Raw genomic sequence first — 24366 nt, forward strand, 5'->3', positions numbered from 1 at the left:
CAGCCTTAGCAAAGACCTCAGAACTTAGTTGAGACCCTGTTTCAAAATACAAAGTAAAATAAGGCTGAGATATAACACAAAAAAGTAAGAAAGAATCTTTAAAAAGGTTTACATATTTTTGTAGTATACAATATTTAAATAACAAGTCCATTTTGTCTTGACTAGTCCCTCCCTCTGGAAAGATTAATAGTATTTCTCCTCACTAACCAAATATGCACCAGCTTTGGAAATGAGTAAGAAGCAATGTGTTCTGTCAACATGGGTAGGAAAGTTTCTCCCTTCAGTTTTTAAACTCCAGATCCTTGAAACAGAAAAATTTTAATGGTTTAAAAAAAGAGAAGAGTTTGTGAATATGAAAGGCATTCCATAAAGACTCATCAAGTCATTCAGTCAAAAAATTGATTCAGAGTTTGAGACAAGCATTCAGATCCAATGCTTATAACTCCGGGTCCCTGTTAGAAAATGGCCATTCCAGCTACTGTCATTTAACAGTAGAGCCAAAGAAACATGTGCTCACCCTTCTTTTAATGACCTCATGAGGAGTCTTCAGTAGCTGGTTTCCAAATACTGTTGCCAGTGAGTACCTTCAAACATTTATCTCTATGTCATGATTAAGAAGCAGGCTGTTTTTAGAAGGTTTAGCTAATAGTCCCCATATAGAGGTGGAGAGTATATCTGGCAGAGAGAATGTATCCTAAATCATCCCCGACAGCTGGAACAGTAGGTCCTCCAGGTGAGAGCAGAATAACCCATGGGGCTGGTCAGCAAGATGTGAAGGGGAAAAGAGGAAAGCAGAGTGCTCTAATGAGAGACGGCAGCAGAGGGAAAGGATTTGCTCATCAAAACCTGTGCCCACTGACAAGCATGGCAGGTAGTAAGCAAATTCTCATTTTGTGTAGGAAATAAGAATGAACCAGCTGTACTAGTAATGCCCAAAAGGAGCCTGGCCATCAGAAGAAAAGGGACCAGACGTCTAAAACAAATTTTTGGAGTCAACTGGGAAAAATAGAATTTATTTCTAAAAACTCACAATATTTACAGACCTAGGATCAATTCCACAAATGTCACTGTAAGATTATCCTTTTTGCAGATTTTTTCTACACTGGTGCTAAATATGTTTAAAAAAACATACAAAATGATAAAGTGAAACCCTGTTAAGTAATCCACCTGTGGACACTATTGAGAAAGTGATGAAGACAGCCTAAGTTCTGCTGGTCACTGAAGAAACAAGTGACAGGTGTGATGAGAAGACCTAAGAGGAGGAAGAGGTATGGCATCATAGTGTCTTGCTAGGATTAGGCTTCTTGAAGACAAGGACAGCTCTTCCTACTTTAATTTCTTTGGCTCTTGGTGGCACCCCTCATTCTCACTAAGCAATAGGGGTGTGGACTTGTCTAAAGTGGATCATAGAGTTTGGCTTGGTAAACTGGAGTTCTAATTCATTCCCACATCGCATGGCCTTGAGAAACTTACATAAACTCACTGTGGACCAAATTTCTCCACTTGAAAAAATAAGAAGAATGTTCTACTTCTCTCTGTGTTATATAAAAGTTGTGAATGACTACCAGGACAAAGTGGCTACTCAAAGAGAAAATAAAATGCAAAATGAAAATGAACCTTGCACAGAACTTGGCATGCAGAAAGTATTCACTCTAGGAGTTTTGACTACATGAATAAAGAAGGGCCTCATGCATAACAGAGGCCATCTAGCTGGCATATCATCACTGAAGCATCTTTAAATGTTTCCAGAAACTGGCCCAGAGTATTTTGTAAAATGAGTAAGGGAACCACAAGTTGTGGGTGTCAATGAGTCACCTGCTATGTCTAAGTTAGTTTTGACAAGGGACCTCCACTTCTGAGGATCAGATTGCACATACCATATTCAGGCCTTAAAAGCCAGAAAAACAGATTTTTGTCCACCAAGGAAGTGACTGCTGTTGGATGGTGGGAGTATACCCGAGGAAAAAGGACTCAGGTTCTATAGACTTCTGAATGCTTGTTAGCTGCTTGGCATTTCAGCACTGCAGAACGAATCCACTTTGCAATTTAGCAGATCACTGATCTAACCAGCAATGATTCACTCTAGTACCATGCTCCATCATAAAGTACTTTCTTGTTTGCAAGGGAACTGATCCATTTATTCCTTCATCCTAAACTTACCGATGACACCTTAACCAGTACACTAATAATCACAGGTGATACAAAGATAACACTCTGATTACTACAGGACTGAAAGTTTGTGCTCTCCCCCAATTGATATGTTGAAATTTTAGTCCCCAGAGTAATAGTACTAGGAGGTGTGGCCTTTGGAGAGGTGCCCTCTTGAATGGAATTAGTGCCCTTTATAACAAAGGCCCCAGAGAGCTGTCTTGACCCTTCTACTGTGTGAGAGCACAGGGAAAAGGTGCCATCGATGACTCAGAAAGTACACTCACACCAGTTACAGAATCTGCCAGTGCCACGACTTTGGACTTCTTATCATCTAGAGCTGTAGAGATTTATTTTGCTTATAAGCTATGCCTCCCTGTCTAGCCAAAGGGAATAGGCAGGTCACCACACTGTTCAAATACAGTGCAGTATTACAAAACGATACATTTGTAAAGTAAATACAGAAGGAAAAGTCAAAAGCCTTGAGGGAAAAGAATAAGGTATCAAAGAAGTTACTTTTGGGCAACGTCTTGTTTGGTGTCCAGAGTGAAATAGGGTATATTCTAGTCCTTTGAAGGGTCTTGTAAATAGCAGAGATGCACAAGGAAAACTCAGGGTGTCTGAAAAATGGTGAGAAGAAGAGAGCTGTAACTAAAGCCTGTGGGGGGAGTGGATGAATGAGTGGGGGGTGAGTTTGAGTCATGCTGCTCACAACCTTGAAAATCACTGTAAGTAGTTTGGCTTCATCTCAAAAGTTTTAGAAAGTTAACACTCAGGTGAAAGGCAGATAAGAGTGGCTCTTTAATACAAGGACCACTTTGGAAGCTGTTAGAGTAGTCTGGGCACACATGGAGAGGGCTCAAGCTAAGTGTCAGGGAGAGTAAAGAGGAAGCAACATGGAACCACCAAGAGCCCATGGCTGCTGGTTAGGAGGCTGCTGGAGGAAGAGTAAGAGTAAGACCATGTCCTCGGCCAGGAACATTTTGCAAATGAGACACACTGTCCTCATTTACAAAATGACAAATTAATCCAATTGGAACTGGAATTTTCTGAGAATAAAATAATACAATGAACACAAAAATATAATACTATTCTTCACGACTGGAGATGAGAAAGGACTCAAAGAGAATCTGGAGCTGGGCGTGGTGGTGCACACTTGTAATCCCCACACTTGGGAGGCAGAGACAGGAGGATCACGGAGGTTCGAAGCCAGTCTCGCTGGCTTTAAGAGACCCTGTTTCCAAATAAAAAAAAATATAAAATAGGTCTGGGAGTGTAGCCAGGAGGTATAAGGGTTCCATCCCCAGTACTACCACCAAAAAAAAAAAAAAAAAAAAAAAAAAAAAGAGAGAGAGAGAAAGAATCTGGAGCAGAAGAGAAATGTTTGGGGGTTACTGGCACATGGACCATGGCTGAAAGTGTTGGGAAGCAAGCCTGAGCTCAATGGTCTAGGGAGATGCACCTCATCATCTGGGTCCAGAGTCCTGGTGCACCCACACACGTAGAGCCATGGGGCATGAAGACAGAGGCCAGCGAGGCACCTGTGAAGGACTGACCCAAAGATGGGAATCTTGAGAGAATGGCGCCCTGGGTAAAATGAGCAGCAAACAGCCCCAAACATCAATTCTGCCAGGAGCTGGCAGAACAGAAGCCAGAGGTGTGGATTTAACTTTCAGAAGTTCATGCGTACTCTCAGTAAAAGCAATCCCAGTGGAAGAGAGGCCAGAAGCAAGATCACGGTTTATTTAGGAATGTTGCATTTCTGAGACATGTTTTGACCACAGGTAACCTCTTAATTGGGAAATCCATTCTGCAGGGTTGAAGCAACAAGACTTTGCTCTCCGTGGGAGCTACAAACAAATTTTTATCCTTATTTAATTGAAGAACAAAGGGACTTGGGGTTCAGACACAGAAAATGACTGCCATCAGGATTCAATTGCTATATATATATATATATATGTGTGTGTGTGTGTGTGTGTGTGTGTGTGTGTGTGTGTGTGTGTGTTCATAGAGAAAAAACACTGCGTTTTGGGGGACATCAGAACAAAATACAAAATGGCACAAACAAACATTGAGAATTTTCTCTAATAATGTAGAAAGGAGTGCTAACCTAGCACTATCAGAACAGAGGTGAGAGTCTCTTAGGCTCTACACCCACCTGCCAAGGGCCATTAATAAAGACACATATCTGCAATCACTTTACAACATAACCACTCTTACCTTCCTTTTGATATCAGTGAACTGAGAAAACATTAAAGACCAATAAAACGACAGCTCCAGGATGTAATAGTAGTGAAGGTCAGCTGTGAGTGGCTGAGGATGAAAGAAAAGAGGGACAGATTAATAGTTAATAGGAAACCCATCTGCATGCCAAACATTTCAAGCTCAGTGCTGAAAAGTACCATGGGCCTATGTTCTACAAATGCAGTTCCTGCCCTGTTCTTTTTGCAGATAATGGAGCTTTCAAGAATGCCTCTAATCCACAGCTTGGTGGCTTTATTTTCGTTTCATCTCAAACCCAAAGAGCATTAATCAGTATGGCCATTTGGGCTCAAATTCGTTATTCAGTTTTTAACAATAGCATTTACGGGTTTCAGGTGAGTAGCTGAAAAATTCTTTAGGCAACCTGGAAAATAATTCTAGTGCATATGCAAAAAGAAGAACCCTGGATGACTGCCGTGAGAGTCCAAAGAGCAGGGACGACAGCGGCAGGTGGCAGAAACCGGAGTACTATATGGGTCGCCAAGCCACAGTGTCAAATTCTGCATTAATCAGAAAGCATTTTTGTTATTAGAAAATGTTCTGTACACTGCAAATATCAAAACAAAAATGATTTCAAAAATATTTATTAAAAGATCAGAGGACTAGGAAGGCTGCCAAGCGATACCAGACGAGGTACCCAGCCAGGAAATCTGCTGTGGAGGCCCAGCCCCATAGCTCGGGGGGTATAAAACTGGGTCTTAGTTTACTTACTTGTAAAGGGGAGGAGGGTGACACCTGGGTTAATGGCCTCTGAGGCTCAGGGATAGGGAAGCTCAGAGAGACAGTGAAGTCAGAAGTATTTACTTTGAACCTAAATCCATAAAATTAGAACTGTTTTTCAAAAACATTTTTGGTGAGTTGCTTTCGATGATTTTATTGGGTTGCAATGAAATGTCTTGCTTTATCAAAATGAATGAAAAACCTTTGAAACTCATCAGGCAAACAGGTCCACACCCTGCCCACAAGGTGACACTATATGTAGTAAATACAAAGTTATATGCTTTGTACCCTAATAACGCCACAAACAAACTGACTACCATGAGAAGCTAGAACTCACTTAATTTGCAACACTAAGAATGGATATCAAGGAAAACAATTGTCCTTCTCAGATTACAACAATCCTACATCATAGGATACTTTTGAAATGGTGATCCTAATCTCTAAGTGACAATAACCATTCCTATGGACTGATGTTTGTGTCTTTCCAAAATTCATGTGTTGAAGTCTAATACTCAATGGGATGGAATTTGGAGCTGGGCCTTTGGGAGGTTATCAGGTCATAAAAATGAAAAAAAAGATTGAGACATAATCTTTTATAATATTCTGTTATGGCATCCTGAACTACAAGCAGCAACATTTATCTCAAGCTCAGCATTGCCCTGGAGAGAGTATAGACCCACTGAACTGCCTTTTCAACAGTGAAGGCATACAGGGTATGGTGGCACACGCTTCTAATTCCAGTGCTTGGGAGGGTGAGGTAGGAGGATCGCAGAGGTTCAAAGCCAGCCTCAGCTGCTTAATGAGGCTCTGAGCAACTTAGTGAGACCCTGTTTTCAAATAAAGTATAAAATAGCCCTGGGAGTATAGCCTGGAGGTAGAAAAGCACCTGAGTTCCACCCCAAGTACAAAAAAAAATGAAGGCATTAGCAAAGTGGGGGGAGCACTGGGACAGAAGCTGGCCACAGTGGAACCTGGAACACAGGGCCTTGGAATCTGGCCTTTGAGCCAAAGTCAAATTTCATTTTTAATGAGATTCTCTTCTAGCATCAGTGCGTAGAAAAACACTCCAGATGGGTTTTAAGCACAAGTTGGTTCACCTCAAGAAACTTCAGAATTTTTAAGAGAGCGCCTCATTTTAATCACTATATCCATGGATTGTTCTGTAGCTGACAAAGCTCACAGGTTAACTTTACGATGCTCATAAAATCCTATAAAATTAGTACACTCAACCTGGATCCAGATTATACAGTGGAAAAGAATGCTGCCAGTTAATTCAGGTTAAGAGGCCAAGTCCGGGTCTCACGGTGAGTGAGGCCCAGGACCAATGCACAAGGGCTTCCCATGCCCAACTTGCGCTACTGCTAACAAGATGCACAAGGGTCAACTGAGTGCAACTTTATATAATCTTAATCTTATACATGTATATGTAAAAGTATTACATAGGCCACAAATATACATGCTTCTACAGGAGGAGCAGCATGTTCTTAAGAAAAATAAAGTAGATCACTACTTTTTTTAATCCAAAAGTCTGCTTAGTATAAGTATGCTAAAGATATAGTACATGTGTTTACTGAGCATGCTCAATCTTTGAAAAATGGTTTAAAGGCTTGAGGTTGACTCTGAACTATAATTTACTATATTTTATAAATATGATTAAACAAAGCACTGTAATTGGACAGTAATCCTATGCCATATGCCCCGACACAAAAGGAAAGTCATTAATTTTTTATTCCTACATGGCACTTGTCAAAGATGACCACTGTTTCCACAATAAATCATGAGTTTGCCCACATGTTGGGAGATTTATTCTGAACTATCCAGTGTTGAACACTGAAGCTTCTCAGCAGAAGACAACTTTGACCTGGATACCCATGTATAGTATATTTTCTTCCATACTAATGATGCTTCCTATTTTTAAATATAACTGTCTCAACAGACCCTCAAGCTTCAATGTTGAAGTAGCTACATTTTGGGTCACAGCAACTCACTTTCTCAGAAATAAGCTACTTCTCAGTTCCAGTCATAAATGTGAAAGTTATTTTGGACTATAGTGTAGTTAAGAAGAAGAATAGGCATAACATTTCAGAGTCCTTCATGTTGCTGAATTTACATTGTAAACATGGTGCATTACAGCAGCTGTCCGGCCAACATCCCAGTTAAGGGTTCTAGAAGCATTTAATGTACTTTTATAAATAGAAATTTAGATACATATGGACCATGCTACTCAGTATACCATTATGGGATACAAGGAAGCCTTAAATGACAACCTTCCAAGTATTAAAGATAGCAATTAGGCCTGAGAGTTGCAACTGTGTAAAAGAAGAGATCTGCGCCCACACGGCTTTAGTCTCTGTCAGGTGTCCCTCAAATGCCCAGCTCTCCAGCCATGTCATTCGCTTGCTTACATTCTTTTCTCACCTGAAGAAGCTACTTGAAAGATGAAACTGTAGACTAGAATTTCATTTCAGTGTGTCCTGAGTTTTGAACTTGCCCAAGGAGTATCAATGCCAGTTCCTATCCCTGTCGTGATTCTGTTTGTAACAGTAAAGACAGGGAACATGCTGCTCCACGCTAACCAAAGTCCAAACACCTCTAGGAAAACCCCAAACCCAAAAATCCCAAGCTCCTTATTACAAAATATGTCTCTCTTTTTTTTTTTGCACCAAAATATCTTACTGCAATTGCCTCTCTTATATAACATTATCACAAAGGAAATAGAAATTTCCAGAAAAGTTCTAGTTTTGATAGTTAAATATTAATGGATATGGAAGCCACAATAAGACATGTTAATATTACTGAATTAATGGATTAACGCAAAGGTATGTCAGCAGACAGGGATCTATTTTAACATACTCTCTTTCTGGGATATGATTAATCTCATTTTCAGTAATGCTTCCTTTGGTTGAAGAACAAACCATTCTCATATAATAGTTCAAGCCTATTTGTCTTTCTGCACTAAAGGAAATGGTGCTTGATCCATATATTCAGAGGCTGCTCCTCAGCTACAACGTGAACTGAACTCGGGTGCCAGCTCAAGCACCACACTGGGCCCCCGCTGCTCCTGCTGAGGCCTGTGCTGTCCTCTGGCCCACAGACTTCCCTCAGTAACAAGCAGCAGACTGGCTGTTACCAAATGAAATCATCCACCTGTTGAGCTGACTGCATCCTGTTCAGAAAATGAACCTTGCAGGCTTAGTCCATCTGCTAAAGCAACTGGGCTTTTAATCCGAATTCCTCTGAGAACGTACAACTCTTGTGGACACCAAGTTATGTCCAGCGTCAATCAGCAGGGGTGAGGCCAGAACACAGGTGGCTGTGAGGACATGCCTGAAACCCCCAAAGAAGGATGACGCTCCATGGGCATGAAAACCTAGGCAGTAGAGCCCACTTACCTGGTAGGGGTAGTTGTACCAGCAGTGTTTTGTATTCCACAACCATGGAGTCTGAAAAAAAAATGACAAAAATACATTTTACATGTTTTGGAACATGGACAAGAGGAGAAGTATTTATAATAGGCTCTTGGGATTTGAATAATTTACCTATGTGAGAATTGAAGAACTTAAACTAGGCACAGGATATTAAATCACCTGTGTCTTCTCAACAGAACTGGCAGTATTTTATATCATTCTGACATGGAGTTTTGCCTGATGTTTCCTTCCTTTCCTTTCCTTTCCTTTCCTTTTCTTTTCTTTTTCTTTCTTTTTTGCTGGTCATTTAGACATATTGCTGCTTTAGAATCAGCCTGAATAATACAGCCTCCAGAGTCTCACCAGGACCAGATGGAAACACCCATCTCATTAAAAAAAAAATGGTGATAGTTTTTTTTTGCACTCAGTATTTGCAACATTATTCATGCCTTGACCAGGGTTCAGTAACATGCGGGTATATTTCATACTTCAGCAGGACAGTTCAGACTATCCCCTACGGCATATATACCTCCTGACCTTTAGCGAAGGTTTGTTTATTTTATTTATTTATTATCTATTTTTAGTACTGGGGATTGAACTCAGGGGCATTCTACCTCTGGGCTACACCTCTAGCCCTATTTTATTTCATTTTTTTATTTTGAAACAGTTGTTGTGTTCTCTCACTAAATTGCTGAGGCTGGCTTCTAAGTGATCCTCTTATCCCAGCCTCCCAAGTACTGGGATTACTGGTGTGCCACCAGGCCCAGCTACTCAAGGTCTTTCTATGATAAAACAGTCATTCGTAGTTTGGCAGCAATCACTTGCTTAACAAAACTGTATAAATAGGAAATCTAACTGTATGCATGGATTCCAAACATTTGTAGTAACCAGAGAGAGGTTGGTATGGATTTAAAGACAGCTGAGCCATCTAATACATCAGCACAAATTTTCTGTTTTCATATTCACTTAACCATTCTTTTGCATCCATCCCTTACAGCCTCAGGACTTCCTAGTATACATCTGTGTATTTCTTATGATCAACCCAACAACATCCTCATGAACTCTACACCATGGGTATGAGGATGATTAGTTTTAGGCAGCCAAGACTTGTGGAGTCTTCCCTATTCAAGTCCTCCCTATGCCAAGTATACTTTTAAAGCACTGTACACATAGCAACTTGTTCAATACTTACAATAGCTTACTTACATCTGCCTTATTATCTAGATAGGCAAATACAAACCCTAAGTCTATAAATAACTTTCCAAGTTAAGTAGTTGCATAATGCCCAGGTTACAACTAGAACTTTGACTGCCTGGCCCCAAACCCAAGTGTAACTGCCCTGCACACTTTCTCTGAGTTTAATAAAACTGAACCAGACCTTGGTGTAGGGAGCCAGACTGAAGTAAAGTCAGGCCATGCCCTAACGCTAACAGTGATCAGGAATCTCCGCACTTCTTTTCATTCAATCACTATGAATTTCCCTTCTTTCTTGAGGTTTTCATTCTGCCCTGGTTTTGCCATTTGCTACCTGTCTGGCACTCTATGAATCATGCCATCTTGCTGCTCAGGTGTCCCACTGCCTGCCTGTCTGTCTCTTCCAGCTCTCTCATCTGTATCACTGATGTTTGTTATTGAGCTCAGGGGGTTCATGAGGACCAAACAAGATAGTGTGCATAAAATGCTTTGGAGGCTTCAAAAGTTTCATATGTCACTGTATTTTATAGTTATAAAGATGATCTATGTCCACAGTAGAAGACACAAAAAAACAAAGAAAGGGACAACAATAAAAACAATTTAAATTCTGACCACCATTAAGATTTTGATGTAGAGCCTATTTTTGGTCTTTTTAGCTCTATTTATACATTTATTTTAAAATAAATATATAGCCGGGCGTGGTGGCGCACGCTTGTAATCCCCACGCTTGGGAGGCGGAGACAGGCGGATCACGCTGGTTCGGAGCCAGCCTCGCTGGTTTAAGAGACTCTGTTTCCACATAAAAATGTTAAAAAATAGGTCTGGGAGTGTAGCCCGTGGGAGTGTATACCAGAGGTAGAAGGGCTTCCAGGAACCCCAGTACCACCAAAATAAATAAATAAATAAATAAAATAAAATAAATGTATAAGTGTGTGTGTGTGTGTGTGTATGCAAGTTTAAGTGTGTGTGTGTGTGTGTGTGTGTGTGTGTGTGTGTGTGTGTGTGAATGCAAGTTTGTGTGTGGTATTAGGGATTGAACCAAGGGGCATTCTACCTCTGACCTACACCCCCATCTATTATATATATATTTAGCTTGTTTTGCAGTACTGGGAAGGCAACCCAGGGGAATTCTACCTCTGAGCTACATCCTCAGTCCTATTTTTTATTCTTTATTTTGAAACAGGGTCTCACCAAGTTGCAAAGGGCCTCACTAACTAGCTGAGGCTGGCCTCAAACCGCAATTCTCCTGTCTTAGCCTCCCAAATGCTGGGTTTACAAGTGTGCGCCACCACCTTGACTTTTTGTTTTTGTTTTTGTGTTTAAACAGATCTTCACCTGGTTTCTGACAGTCTTGCTGCTTGCTGAGGCTGTCTCTGAACGTGCCGTCCTCCTGTCTCAGTTTCCCAAGTACTAGGATTACAGGGTTGTGCCACCAGCCTGGCATAGATGCATTTTTAAAGTGTGGGCATAGCACACCAAATTCTACTCTAAGGTATAATGCAAATATTTGTTACTAACTTTCTCTCTGGTAAAGCAGTTCATCTTCACAATTAACTAAAAGTCCCTGAGGGAAAATTATGTAACATGTTTATTCCCCCCAGGATCAATGCTCAAAGTTGATAGCTCGGTGTACATGTCCTGAATGCTAATGAAAAGGATTACAAAATTAAATGCAAGTGCTCTAACAAGCCTAGTAGTGATTTTTAAAATGCATCAACCCCAAACCCAGGGGCATGGGGTGTGCTTGACCCTGAAGTGAGGACAAAGGTCTGGATGCAGTGACTCTGACAAGCTATCGGGACCCCGGCTCAGCTTGAACCAGATGAGCTTAAGCACTTGCTTTCTAAACATTTGAATAGTTAGTTCTTTCATATACATGTTCACATATACCCCACTCGCTGACAAAGCTAGACACTGATATAGCCTCCTATATACACAGAACATATTTTTCTAGGATCTCATGTTATGTTTTTCAAATATTGTGAGACAGGTAGGACAAACATCTTTCCCCATTACAAATGATAAAATGGAAGTCCATGAAAAAGTGATTCTCCTGATTTGTTTACAGATCCATTACTCCAAATCTTAAAATTCAAAACCTGAAGTGCTCCAAAGTCCAGAACTTAAAAATTCTCAATCAGTAAAATCTATGCAAATATTCCAAAAAAGTAAAAAAAACCTTGGAATGTGAAACACTTCAAGTGCCAGTGTTTTGGATAAGGGATAGTGAAGCTGCAACTTAAAATTTAATTCATTATATATTACTGCTTTAATTTGAATTAATACAATGAAATTATAATTTATCATCTTTTCCACTAATAAAACTTTTTTCATTTTTCAAGTGATCTTTTTCAGAATCATTTCCATATTTACTTGATGTCAAAACCTATATAGCCCATAACACAAACGAATGGATAATAATATAATTATTATTATGAAAAGCTGAATATTTAGATGCTATAAAAGAGTAATGGTGGTTAAAAACACACTGAAAATCCTCAATTTAAAACTGTAGGTCTGCCGCGCGTGGTGGCGTACGCTTGTAATCCCCGCGCTCGGGAGGCTGAGACAGGAGGATCGCGCAGGTTCGAAGCCAGCCTCAGCTACTGAGTGAGGCTCTCAGCAACTTAGTGAGACCCTGTTTCCAAATAAAATATAAAATAGGTCTGGGAGTATAGCCTGGAGGTAGAAGGACCCTAGGTTCCACCCCCAGTACCACAAAAAATAAATAAAAAGAAAAGTGTAGGTCTAGCATCCCCTAAACAATAAAATCTTTGTACCGCAAAGAAGTACAAAGCAATTAAAATACATTTTCTAGAAGCAAAATGTATTTTTCACATGGCATGACAATATAAAGGAATGCTCTAAGGGCTAGAAAACCTAAAAATTTCAATGATTCTCAAAATTTGTTGTTCAAATAACTTATGAGATTCATCATTTCTCCTCACATCTGTACATTTTAATAATGTTAAGAGGCACTTAACAGATTTAAAGTAATATTTATATATATATATATTTGTATATATCCACATTTAATTCTCACAAGGTGTAACTGTTCAAGTCAACATTAAAAGATTTACAAAGAACATGCCAGCTCAGAGCTTCTCAAAGTGTTATGATGCAGGCTGTCATTTGGTAGATCTGCTTGAGGGGATGGAATTCTACCTGTCTAAAGTTCCCAGGTGATAACGGATGCTATTTGACCATGGACCATGTTTTGCCAGTGTACGGTGCTTTGGGAAAGTAAGAAGGATGATTCCATCTTTACAACATTTACTGTGTACAAGACAGCCTGCTGAACACATAGATACAATATTTTACAATTCAATGTACTTGAGTTGATAAATTATTTCTAATTTTTACAATATACATTTGTGGCAGAGTAATCATTGCTAGTAAAAATAGTAGCTAGAGGTAATGCTTCTCACTTAACCTGTTTGTCTAACATAACTATACATCTAACCTCTGGCTGAAGGGATGTGAACAAAAATCCTGAGTGCCGCTTCAGGATGTTGTCCTACCAGTTCCTGTGAATGACCTCATCTCGCTCCTACGTTGCCATTAGAGGAGAATAAGAGAACCGGCACTGTTTGCTCTGAGATTGATGTTTCTGTTGAGGCTGGTGTTGGGGGTCTCCAACCTTACTGCTGGATTTTATATGTAAGATAAGTAAATTCCTATAGCATCTCTCATACCTAAACTATGTTGTTTTGTTTTTTACTTATTTATTTGTTTTGGTACTGAGGAGTGTACTATCTCCAAGCTACAATACTAGCCCATTTATTTTTATTTTTAAGCAGGATCTCACAAAGTTGCTGAAGCTATCTTCAAACCTGTGATCAACCTGTCTCAGCCTTCCAAGCCCTGGAATTACAGCTGTAATTAAAAACATGCCCTGCATGGTTTTTTTTTTTTGTTTTTTTGTTTTTTTGTTTTTTCGTGGTACTGGGGTTCCTGGAAACCCTTCTACCTCCAGGCTATACTCCCAGACCTATTTTATATATATTTTTGGAAACAGGGTCTCTTAAGCCAGCAAGGCTGGCTTGGAACCAATGTGATCCTCCTCTCTCCGCCTTCCAAGCGCGGGGATTACATGTGCAACGACGCCCAGCAGTCCTGAATGTTTTTAAGATAGATATATAGCAGCATAGCCTGTATTCTAACATATGCATATAAATGCATAATGATACATATCATTTCATTAATCACCTTAGAAACAAAACATCTCAGAGAGGTATGTTAATAAGTTGAAAGTATCCAGCTGAAGGAACTCTAAATGAAAAAGGAAATCCTATACAGGAGCAAACAAGACAACCTAAAGGAGGAGAAAGGAGGAGGGAAGAGGAAAATCTCTAAAACATACAATGTACTTAAACATATCGAATTCAACCACTAAGCCAAGCAAGGGAAGGAGGGATGGGGAGGGAAAGGGGTGGGAATTGGGTAGGGGTTAAATCGGTGATGTGTACATGTATGTACACAAGCTTTTTTTTTAATCCCAATATGATGTATGAATATAATGCACCAATAAAAATTTTAAAAATACATACAATTTTAAAAAAGGAAAGAAAGTATCCAGCTGATAAGTAGAGCAGGTAGAATTCAAACCAAGGCCAGCAGGCTCTTGGACTTTAGCTTCCCCCTAGGTGCTTTCTGAGAACAAAGAATAGGTGATTAAAAAAAAAAAAAACCACGTTATGGGCATTTTGGATTGATTCTCATGTTTTAGACAATGAATGAATGATTACCTAAGAACAGTGAATGCTAGGGTTTTAGAAAGGACCTTCAAATCCATCCACATGCCCAGCTGGGTAAAGAACTCTGTTGTTGATTGCTAAGGAGACCTCTCAGGTCTCCTTGCTTCCTGCATTTTTTTCTTGGTCAACAGAAATTGCCTAGACTTGTTATTCTTTTTCTGTACCTGATAGGAACTGAATTATGTTCCCTCTCATGTAATATGCTGAAGTCCTGATAATTGTATTTGGAGACAGGTGTTTAGAATGCAATAAGGGTTATACGCCCTAATGGTGGACCCTGAAACCAACAGGGTTGGTGGTCTGATAAGAAGAGACTTTTTTTTCTCTCCCTCTCCATACACACATTCAGAGGCAAGATCATGGGGGACTGTTCTGAGAAGGCAGCCATTTCCATGCCAAGACCTTCACCTGGAACCACCAGCCTCCAGGATGACGAGAAATCATTTCCTGCTGTGTGAGCCAGCTAGTCACTGGTATTTTGTTACAGCAGAACAAGCTAACATAGCATCATAAGACAGCTCCTCACAAGTAGTGCTTAGCATTACACATCGACTCATTCCCATTTAAGAAGACTATCAAACATCTAAATAAGACGAAGACAGGCCAGATCATAGTTGGTGAGAAATCACCTCTAACCCTCTTAATGTAAACCACACTGCGTAATGGGATTTGTTTATATTATGCCCATCTGCTCCCAGACATACCACTTGATATATAACTCATTAGCACACACATCTATCTCAAAAACACAGGCTCCCAGGGGAGGTGTTTGGGGCTCTTTTTACCTTGAGCAAACCTAATGTCAGTGTCAGGATGGAGACCAGAGTGCTGCTGGAGGTCACCCTGTAGCCTTCATTTGCATTTAGACTCTATAAGCCTTGAGTGCTATGTTTTCACTGACATTTTTTAAAGAGAAGAGTTAGAGAAGCCTCTTTAAGTGCAGGCAAATTGCTCTTTTCTCAGGCTTCTTAATTTTTCAGCTATACTACAGAGATTTCATCATGAGAACTCACAAAAATAGAGCCAATCTGATCATTTTACTTTACCATCTGGAGTAATTATGCCAGTACAAGCCCAAGGAGAGAACAGATTTTGAAGCAAAGGCCAGAGAAAAGGATACCCAGGCAAGTGGTAAATGGTTAAATATAAATATAAATAAACATGCATATACATACACATATCTGCTTTCCTTCTCCCAAAAATCAGTGAGTACCTACAGGTGACTGAACTGCAGTTTCTTTGAATTAATAACTTTTGATTTACAAGAGAACAGGAATCATAAAGTATTGCAGGCTTCATTAAAGATGTGAACAGCACCTAAGTCCTGATCCAAAGTCAGCATCTTTGAGGCAGATTTTAACTTTTCTCTATTTTCATAAAAACTCTTTCCTGGCTTTTACAAAGGCCTGAAATGACTAACAGTCAGGGAAGATAGCCTAAGTTGCATGCTACCCTCTACACAGTTTAAGTCCCAAATACATGGATTCTTGAACTATGAGTAAAAATTCAAGAAAGGGAGCCTCTCTGGATCAGGTTAATATCTGTATTAACAATTTTATGCAAATACTACATATTCTTTTAGGAAATTACTTTTACTGAAACTACTTTGAAAACAATTTCACTGGTATATTAAAAAAAAAAAAAAGTGTAACATCTGAGTATGGTGTATAAGCCTATAATACCAGTACTTGGAAGGCTGAAACAGGAGGAATCACAGGTTTGAGGCCAGCCTCAGCAATTAGTGAGACCCTCAGCAAATTAGCAAGATAAAAAAAAAATTAGCAAGATCCTATTTCAGAACAAAACCCAAAAAGGGCTAGGGGTGCAATTCAGAGAGAGATGTCCCTGGGTCCAAGTCTCAGTTCCAAAAACAAGCAAACACCCCAGCTCAAAATTTTTGCTTGTATTTAGGATTTATTGTAAGAAATAGACTTAAGAAAAATGCTCACATGCCTGCTGCAATAAACTCATATTGATAATATTACCATTGTTAATCCTGAGCCCAATGGTAAACAACCTATCCAACATCCTATCCAATGGAATATTTTTCCTTTAAAATTCATAGGATATTTTTCCTCTAAAATTAAACCTGAGGGAGGAAACATTTCTGTAAATGCTGAGCACGTTTCCGCTTGCAAATGGGAGCCAGGCTACTCCACTGCCATCTTTTCATTTTGGTTTTGGAGAGCTGACGTCACACCCTAAAGCACAATCATAGCACCTGAGGTCTCGACCCCTTTGCTCATTTTTCCTTTCATGTGTATTTTAAGTGTTTAATATCTATGTTAATAATGTTACATAAAAGCTGGGTGTGGTGGTACACACTTGTAATCCCAGCATTTGAAAGGCTGAGAGAGGAGGATTCGAGGACAGCCTCAGCTGCTTAGTGAGGCCCTTTGCAACTCAGTGAGACCCTGTTTCAAAATAAAGAATTAAAAAAAATATGACTGGGGTGCTGCTTGGAGTTAGAATGCCCCTGGGTTCCATCCTCAGTACCGCAAAACAACAACAAAAAACAATAATAATAATAATAATAATGTTACATAAACACTGTAAATTTTTTAGAAGACATTCAGCTGTGTAATTTAAATAACTATAAATCAAATCAACTCAGGATGATAATCTTCCATTATAATGCACATTGTATAAGACATGTAAGGATAAGCCAGGCGTGGTGGCTCAACACTTGTAATCCCAGCATTTGGGAGGCTGAGACCAGAGGATTGCGGTTCAGGGACAGCCTCAGCTATTTATTGTGAGGCCCTCTGCAACTTAGTGAGACCCTGTTTAAAAATAAAGAATAAAAAATAGGGCAGGGGGTGTAGCTTGGAGGTCAAATGCCCCTGGGTTCCATCCCCAGACCTTCAACCCCCCCAACACACACACACACACACACACACACACACACACACACACACACACACACATATGTAAGGATATAGGTCATGCTTTGTGAATGTAAAAAGATACAAAGAAATTGTGTTTCTTTGTCTCTGGTCCTGGATGCTCTGGTTGGTGGCAAGCAGCCTGGAACATACCCTAGAATGCAGGAGGAATCCTTTCTTCCTCCCCTGCACTAGGAGATACATGACTATAAATCTACAAAGCAGAGTGGTAATGCCTCTCTGGAGACCTGCGACATCCGCATTAGCTTTGAAAGCTTTTGTGATGTGGGAATGTAATTTGGACTTGACCTTATGGCATCATATAAAGACAAAGAGGCCTATCATATTGATCAGACTTTAGAAAGGATGCTGGTCTTCTAGACCTGGTCTAGCATGTGCCTTCAGCACATTTCACAATCCATTTAGAAACAAATTCGCTGATCTGCATGCACACAGGAGTAGAAGAATCTTCTTGGGGATGGGCCTGAAGTCACAGGACTTCATGAGGGTTTCATCGTAGAAACAAAGAGAAGTGTGACTGCATTTCCACACCACCTTTTTAAACCTTTCAGCAGTGTCCTCAACTTTTTCTGCCTCTGCTCAACTGAAGGGCTTCCCACATACCTAATAGTCACAGGGGCACACAGTGATTCTCAAAGATCTGAAAAACATGGAGTTTGAAAAAGGCCACCTCCCCCATCAATTCTGAGGTGAACTTTCCTCTCCTCTATGCCAAGTAAGAAGCACTGCAAGGCCACAGGGACTAATCAATGCCATGTTTAGAAGAAGTAGGATCCTCAGAAGAATGGGAATAAACCTACCATATGATCCAGCAATACCACTTCAGGGTATCTACCCAAAAGAATGGAAATCAAACTACCAAAACTAATGCCTGCATATCTATGTTCATAGCTGAAAAATTCACAATTGCCAAACTATGGAACCAGCCAAGATGTCCACCAACCGATGAGTGGATTACAAAACTATGGGATAAGTATACACTGGAATTTTACTCAACCATAAAGAAGAATAAAATTATGTCATTTTGGGGGAATTGAATGGAACTGGAGATCATATGCTAAGTGAGATTAGGCAATCACAAAAAGCAAAAAACTAGATGTTCTGCTGGGCATGGTGGCGCATGCTTGTAATCCCCATGCTTGGGATGTGGAGATAGGAGGATCGCACAGGTTCGAAGCCAGCCACACTGGCTTAAGAGACCCTGTTTCCAAAAAATATATATAAAATAGGTCTGGGAGTGTAGCCCAGAAGTAGAAGGGTTTCCAGGTAGAAGGGTTTCTGGGACTATAGCCCTAAGGTAGAATGGTTCCATCCCCAGTGCCACCAAAACAAAAACCAAAAACCAAAAACCAAACAAACAAAAAAACCCAACTAGATGTTCTAATATGTGGAAGTTAAAGAGAAAAAGGGTCATAGGAGGAAAAACCATAGATGAACAAAGAAGGAGGTCTAACTGGGGATACTGGGAGGGGGAAGCAGGAAATTCCCTAATGTACATGATGCACATTCACAAACATATCAAAGTCAATCACTAAGCCAAACCTGAGAAAGAGGGAGGGGGAGGGCATGGGGTAAGAACTGGGGGAGGGCTAGATGACTGATGTGTGCATGTATGCCTCTACCATCCTGTACCCCTTTAAGAGGTATGACTACAATGTACCAATAAATAAAGTAAATAAAATAAATATATAAATAAAAGTTTAAAAAAGAAATAAGGTTAAAGAAATCAGAAGAAGAAATAAGAACAAGGAACCAAATGAGGTGGAAAGATCTAGAGGGAGAGAGGATACATTGGTGAGAATGTCAATACAAAGGGAGACAGATGTGCAGAGAATTCCACAGAGGTGGAATCTAGGAATGAAGACAATGAGAGTGGCCTTTAGCAAAACTAGTCAAAGGACACTTTAAGGAAACAGTTGTTTTTTTTTTTTTTTTTTTTTTTTTGGTGGTGGTACTGGGGTTCCTGGAAGCCCTTCTACCTCTGGGCTACACTCCCAGACCTATTTTCATATTTTTATTTGGAAACAGGGTCTCCTAAGCCAGTGTGTGTGGCTGGCTTCGAACCTGCGGGATCCTCCTGTCTCTGCTTCACGAGTGTGGGGATTACAAGCGTGTAACACCACTCCTGGCAGGAAACACTTTTTAATATCGGACAAAGGATTAATATCCCTAATATGCAAAGAGCTCATAAGATTGATTAAAATACTTAAAGGACCAATGAAAAAACTGAGAAGATACAAACAGGTAACATGTTAAATAAAAATATATATGGCCAACATTTGTTTTAATATCTAAAAGTACAGATTAAAACTGGACAGAATTATTTTTAACCATAGCATCTGGAAAATATTTTTAAAAGGTTAATACCCAAGGATCATCAGGAAACTAGCACTCTGCAAACTAGTAGAGCCTTGCTAATGTGGTGACATGCATCAAGAGTTTGTAGAGAGCTGGGCGTGGTGGCGCACGCTTGTAATCCCCGCGCTTGGGAGGCGGAGACAGGAGGATCGCGCAGGTTCGAAGCCAGCCGCGCTGGCGTAAGAGACCCTGTTTCAAAAATATAAAATAGGTCTGGGAGTGTAGCCCGGAGGAAGAAGGGCTTCCAGGAACCCCAGTACCACAAAAAAAAAAAAAAGAGTTTGTAGAATACACAGGCCCTTGACCCAGCATTTTTTGTAAAGAAATTAATTAGGCCTATGCATAAAGGCATTTGTACATGAATATCCATTATAATTCTTTTTCTAATAATGAAAATTGAAATAAATCTGATTTTCCAGTAATTGGAATCAATATTCTTTTCTTTTTTGGGGGGATGACTGGAGATTGAACCCAGGGGCATTCTACCTTTGAGCTACACTTCCAGCCCTATTTTATTGTTTGTTTTGAAACAGGGTCTTGCTAACTTGCTGAGGGTTTCATGAAGTTGCTGAGGATAGCCACAAACCTGCAAGTCTTCTATCTCAGACTCCTAAGTACTGGAATTACAGATGTGCGCCACCACACCTGGCTGGGATTAGCATTTTCTTAATTTGGAATTGTCTGGAAGTAGATGATGAGGTGAAGACTTGAATGTAGACTGTTTTGGAGAAAGTAGGAAAGATGAGGTAGGAAATATGATATGGTTCTGGTTGTTGCTGCAGGCCCCTAACTCTCCATTCATGGGGAAATGCTACAGAACTATTCAGCATGTGTCCCATAACAGTCCCAACTCAGGACAGGGATGCTGGGGCATTTATCCACCAATTCCACCCCAACTGCTTGAGGCTATAGTATCCATTCCCTCATATTTCTAGCTTGTACCTTCCTGTGTCTGGGTGACCTCTAGAGCTCTGGAGAAGGCAGATCAGAGAGCAGGCACAACTCACATGGCATGAGGGTTCCTGGCAAGGGTGGGAGGAACTGTCCTCCAGAGGTGGGCTAAAACCAGGTGAGCTAAGGTGTATTAACATACCAGGCATATTTTAAGCTAAAATAAGAATACACAGAGAATATACAGTATATCTTATATTTAAGTATTAATATATACATTATAACCTAAATGCATACAGTCATCCCTCAGTATCCACAGAGATGGGTTCCAGTATGCCCTGATGCTCAAGACCCTTTATAAACTTGGTAGTATTTGCATATAATCTATACACATTCTCGTGTATACTTTAAATCATCTCTATATTACTCAGAATACCTAATTCAATGCAAATGCTTCATAAATAGTTGTTATATAGTTTAGGGAGTAATGGCAATAAAAATTCTGCACATGTCTAGTACTGATGTATTTTTAATGTATTTGATACATTGTTGGTTGAGTCCTTGAATACAGAATCTGTAGATATGGAGGGATGACTGGATTAGACACACACACACATACACACACACACACACACTATACGGCAGCATATTTATAAAAAGTCACTTAGTGATTATCTCTGAGAAATAATTTTCTCAGGTGATTGTTTTTTTCTTATGTTTGAATATCCATATTAAATAACAGAAAATATTGTCTATAATTTTCTGCAACAAACAGGTGTTATTTGAATAATAACAGAATCCGGTACATATACTTTTACAGTCTTAGAAAAGACATTTGCTTTTTATTTACAATTACAAAATAAAGTTGTGGGTGTAACTCAGAGGTAGAATGCCTCTGGGTTCAATCCCCAGTACTACAGATAATATGAAATAAAATAAAAAATATTTATCATTAGTAGGAGTGATACAAGCTGATCATGGTGGTACAGATGTGTAATCCCAGTACTTGGGAGGCTGAGACAGGAGGATCACAGGTTCAAGGTTAGCCTCAGAAACTCAGCGAGACCCTGTTCCAAACAAAAAAATAAAAAAGGGCTTAGGGTATAGCTAAGAGGTAGAAAACCCCTGGGTTCAATTCCCAGTACCACATAAAAATAAAAGTAGTAATGATATGGACAAGGGGAAAGACACAAGTAATCAAAGAGTAAACTAGTAACCCTGGCTCTTTCTAGATGTCAGCACAACAGCAGACCCACTGCAGCATTAGGCCTGGCTGTGAGACATGCTCATTGCAAATCTCACAAAAGCAACAAAGAGAAAGGACCAAGGTGGCAGAGACCTCAATTCAAGCTTCTCTCAGCCATGTCCTAGCTGTGTGTGAGCAAGTCTTTAATCCCACTGCACATTTTCAAGTCAAATGACTACTTTTCATAAAAAGGGAAAATTCTACCAAAAAAAATACCCTACAGACACATTAAGATATTTCTGTCTCAATCAACTATACATCTTGTGAGTCTAGGTTTTCTTTACCTACTTAAGCTCAAACAGCATCACAACTAAATTAATGCAGAAACAGGGATGGTAACCCAGCCACCCTTCACTAAACCACATATTAAACAAAACTGCAAAAAATTCTAATTTTTTTACTTTAGAAAATATGTTCCCTCTAATATGCCCAAACTAGGGAATGTAGAGGATACCAGTGGCACTCCAGGTAATGGAGGGGAAATACCAGCAAAACTTGAATGGAAAGATAGGGGAGGAGGAAGACTGAACTTGATTAATGAGGGTCTACATCCGAATATGTGTAAAATTATGAATATGGCATGGTTACCCTGGACAATCATTGGTGGGAAGGGGAAAGGGAAAGCAGGGGTGGGGGGGGAGAGGGCACCAAGTATAGTTTAAATGTATACCATTTATGTTCAATAAAAAAATATTAAACCCTCTAGGCTTAACTTTACTTGTGTATGAAATCTGACTTGCTTTTTAAATGTTACCTTGTTACCATACAGTTACTGTCTCTGGAAACCTACAAGCAGCTCCCATTATATGAATCCAAATATATTAAGTATAAGCAGGTCTATATGTCCCAAACATATGTCCTGTAAGAGATTGACAGCAATCCTTTGTCTAGAAATGGTCCTTTCTGGCCATGGAAAACACATCTTATTCATGAGTGGATATGTTAGGAGAAATGATGGCACTATGTTGTCATTTTTTGAGGATGCTTCAGGAAAATAAGAAACTCGGACACTTGCAAAGCAACCAAACACCTACAATAGATTATATAAAAAAGAATATTTTTATGAGGGCAGAGGAATCTCAAGGCAAAAAGATAAAAGTTCTTTAGTTTTCCAAACTTTTTAATAAATGAAAGAACATGTGATAGGAAAGAAAGAGCCAGAAAATGCCTAGCAGCCCACCTCTCCTAGGTAGTGTGTATGTGTGCATGTGCATGCTACTAGGGACTGAACACAGGGAGGTGTTCTACCACTGAGATACACGCCAGCCCTTTTTGTTTTTCTTGTCTTTCTTTTTGTTTGTCTTGCTAAGTGACCACAAGCTGGCTTCAAACCTGTGACCCCCCTGTCTCAGTCTCCTATGTACTCAGGGTGCGTGGGAGATACTGGTTAAGTCAATTCACCCATCTGGCTGCTCATCTATGGAATAAAAAGTTGGAGCAAAGACTTTCTAGCATCTTTTCCAGGCATGTATTTCAACACCCTCTTCATCACTTTTTTTTCTTTTTCCTTCCAAAGGACAAATCCTGGTTTACCATGCTCTAACCATGGTGCTAACTCTGGTGTTCCCACGAATGGAAATCCAACATCTGGGAAGATGCAGGCTTCGTCTTACAGCAGGGACTCCATTTATCCTCTGCAACTTAAACTCTTTGAATCACTGACAAAATTAAGTCACTCTCATTAAACACAATCAGAGCATTATCGGTAATCAGGACAATAAAAAGCTCATTTTGCCCAATTTTGTGATGTTTGAATAAAACTCGTAAAGTAATTGTTTCCCAATGTGTGTATCTGCGAGGCTTGAGTTTTATACTATGCTTGGTACCAAAGATTAAAATTTTCTAAATTAAGCACTGATGAAAATTTGGCGATGATATTTCAATTTAAGAAAATAATTACTTCCCCTCCCCTTCTAGCCACTTTCATATATTATAACTCATCAGGGAGTCACAATTTGGTTTGTCATTACTTAGTACTAATAAGACAACTGATCAAACTATACCCTTTAAATGAGTGGTAATACTTTTATCTTATTTGTCTTCTAATTAGGATTGAAAAATTATCCTTTAGTTGCAAGTTAATTACAAAGAAGGAATTTATCTCCAGGCAGTTCAGTTTTGATCATCAGGTTCTGATTTTAATCAAGCCTATCTTCGTGTTTCTCTAGCTTCTGATCTTCCAAAAATGTGTGATCACTGGAGGGGCTGAAAGATAGAAATAAGATGAACTAATATAATTGAACCATATCAAGGGGCTGAGCCAGCAATACAGGAGAGGTTTGCCGAAAGCAAAATAAAGGTTCCCTCCAGATAAATAGAGAAATCTTAAAAACAATGAGATAGAAGGCCTGGGTAAGCTGATACGGTATTTAAAATGGAATCTCAACATATTACTCTTTACCTGGAAACAAACCAGAAGGCCAACAAGCCACAGTATGTCCCGATCAACCTATGTCTGCATGGGTCGAACACACAGC

The 24366-nt window shown here is 39.7% G+C and overlaps 1 protein-coding gene across 2 annotated transcripts in view; it reads right to left on the reverse strand.

Annotated features, from left to right (window-relative positions):
• CERS6 (ceramide synthase 6) overlaps positions 1–24366 on the reverse strand; it is a gene marked incomplete at both ends in the record, with an annotated part of 306258 nt that overhangs the window by 72357 nt on the left and 209535 nt on the right. For both annotated transcript variants that reach the window (XM_080719887.1, XM_080719886.1), the window contains 2 exons: positions 4369–4461; positions 8523–8573. In XM_080719887.1, coding sequence (XP_080576013.1) covers positions 4369–4461; positions 8523–8573 — 144 coding nt within the window. The remainder of the gene's footprint in view (positions 1–4368; positions 4462–8522; positions 8574–24366) is intronic.

The sequence above is a fragment of the Muscardinus avellanarius genome (genome assembly GCF_963383645.1).
Source record: "Muscardinus avellanarius genome assembly, chromosome: 2".
Lineage (NCBI taxonomy): Eukaryota > Metazoa > Chordata > Mammalia > Rodentia > Gliridae > Muscardinus > Muscardinus avellanarius.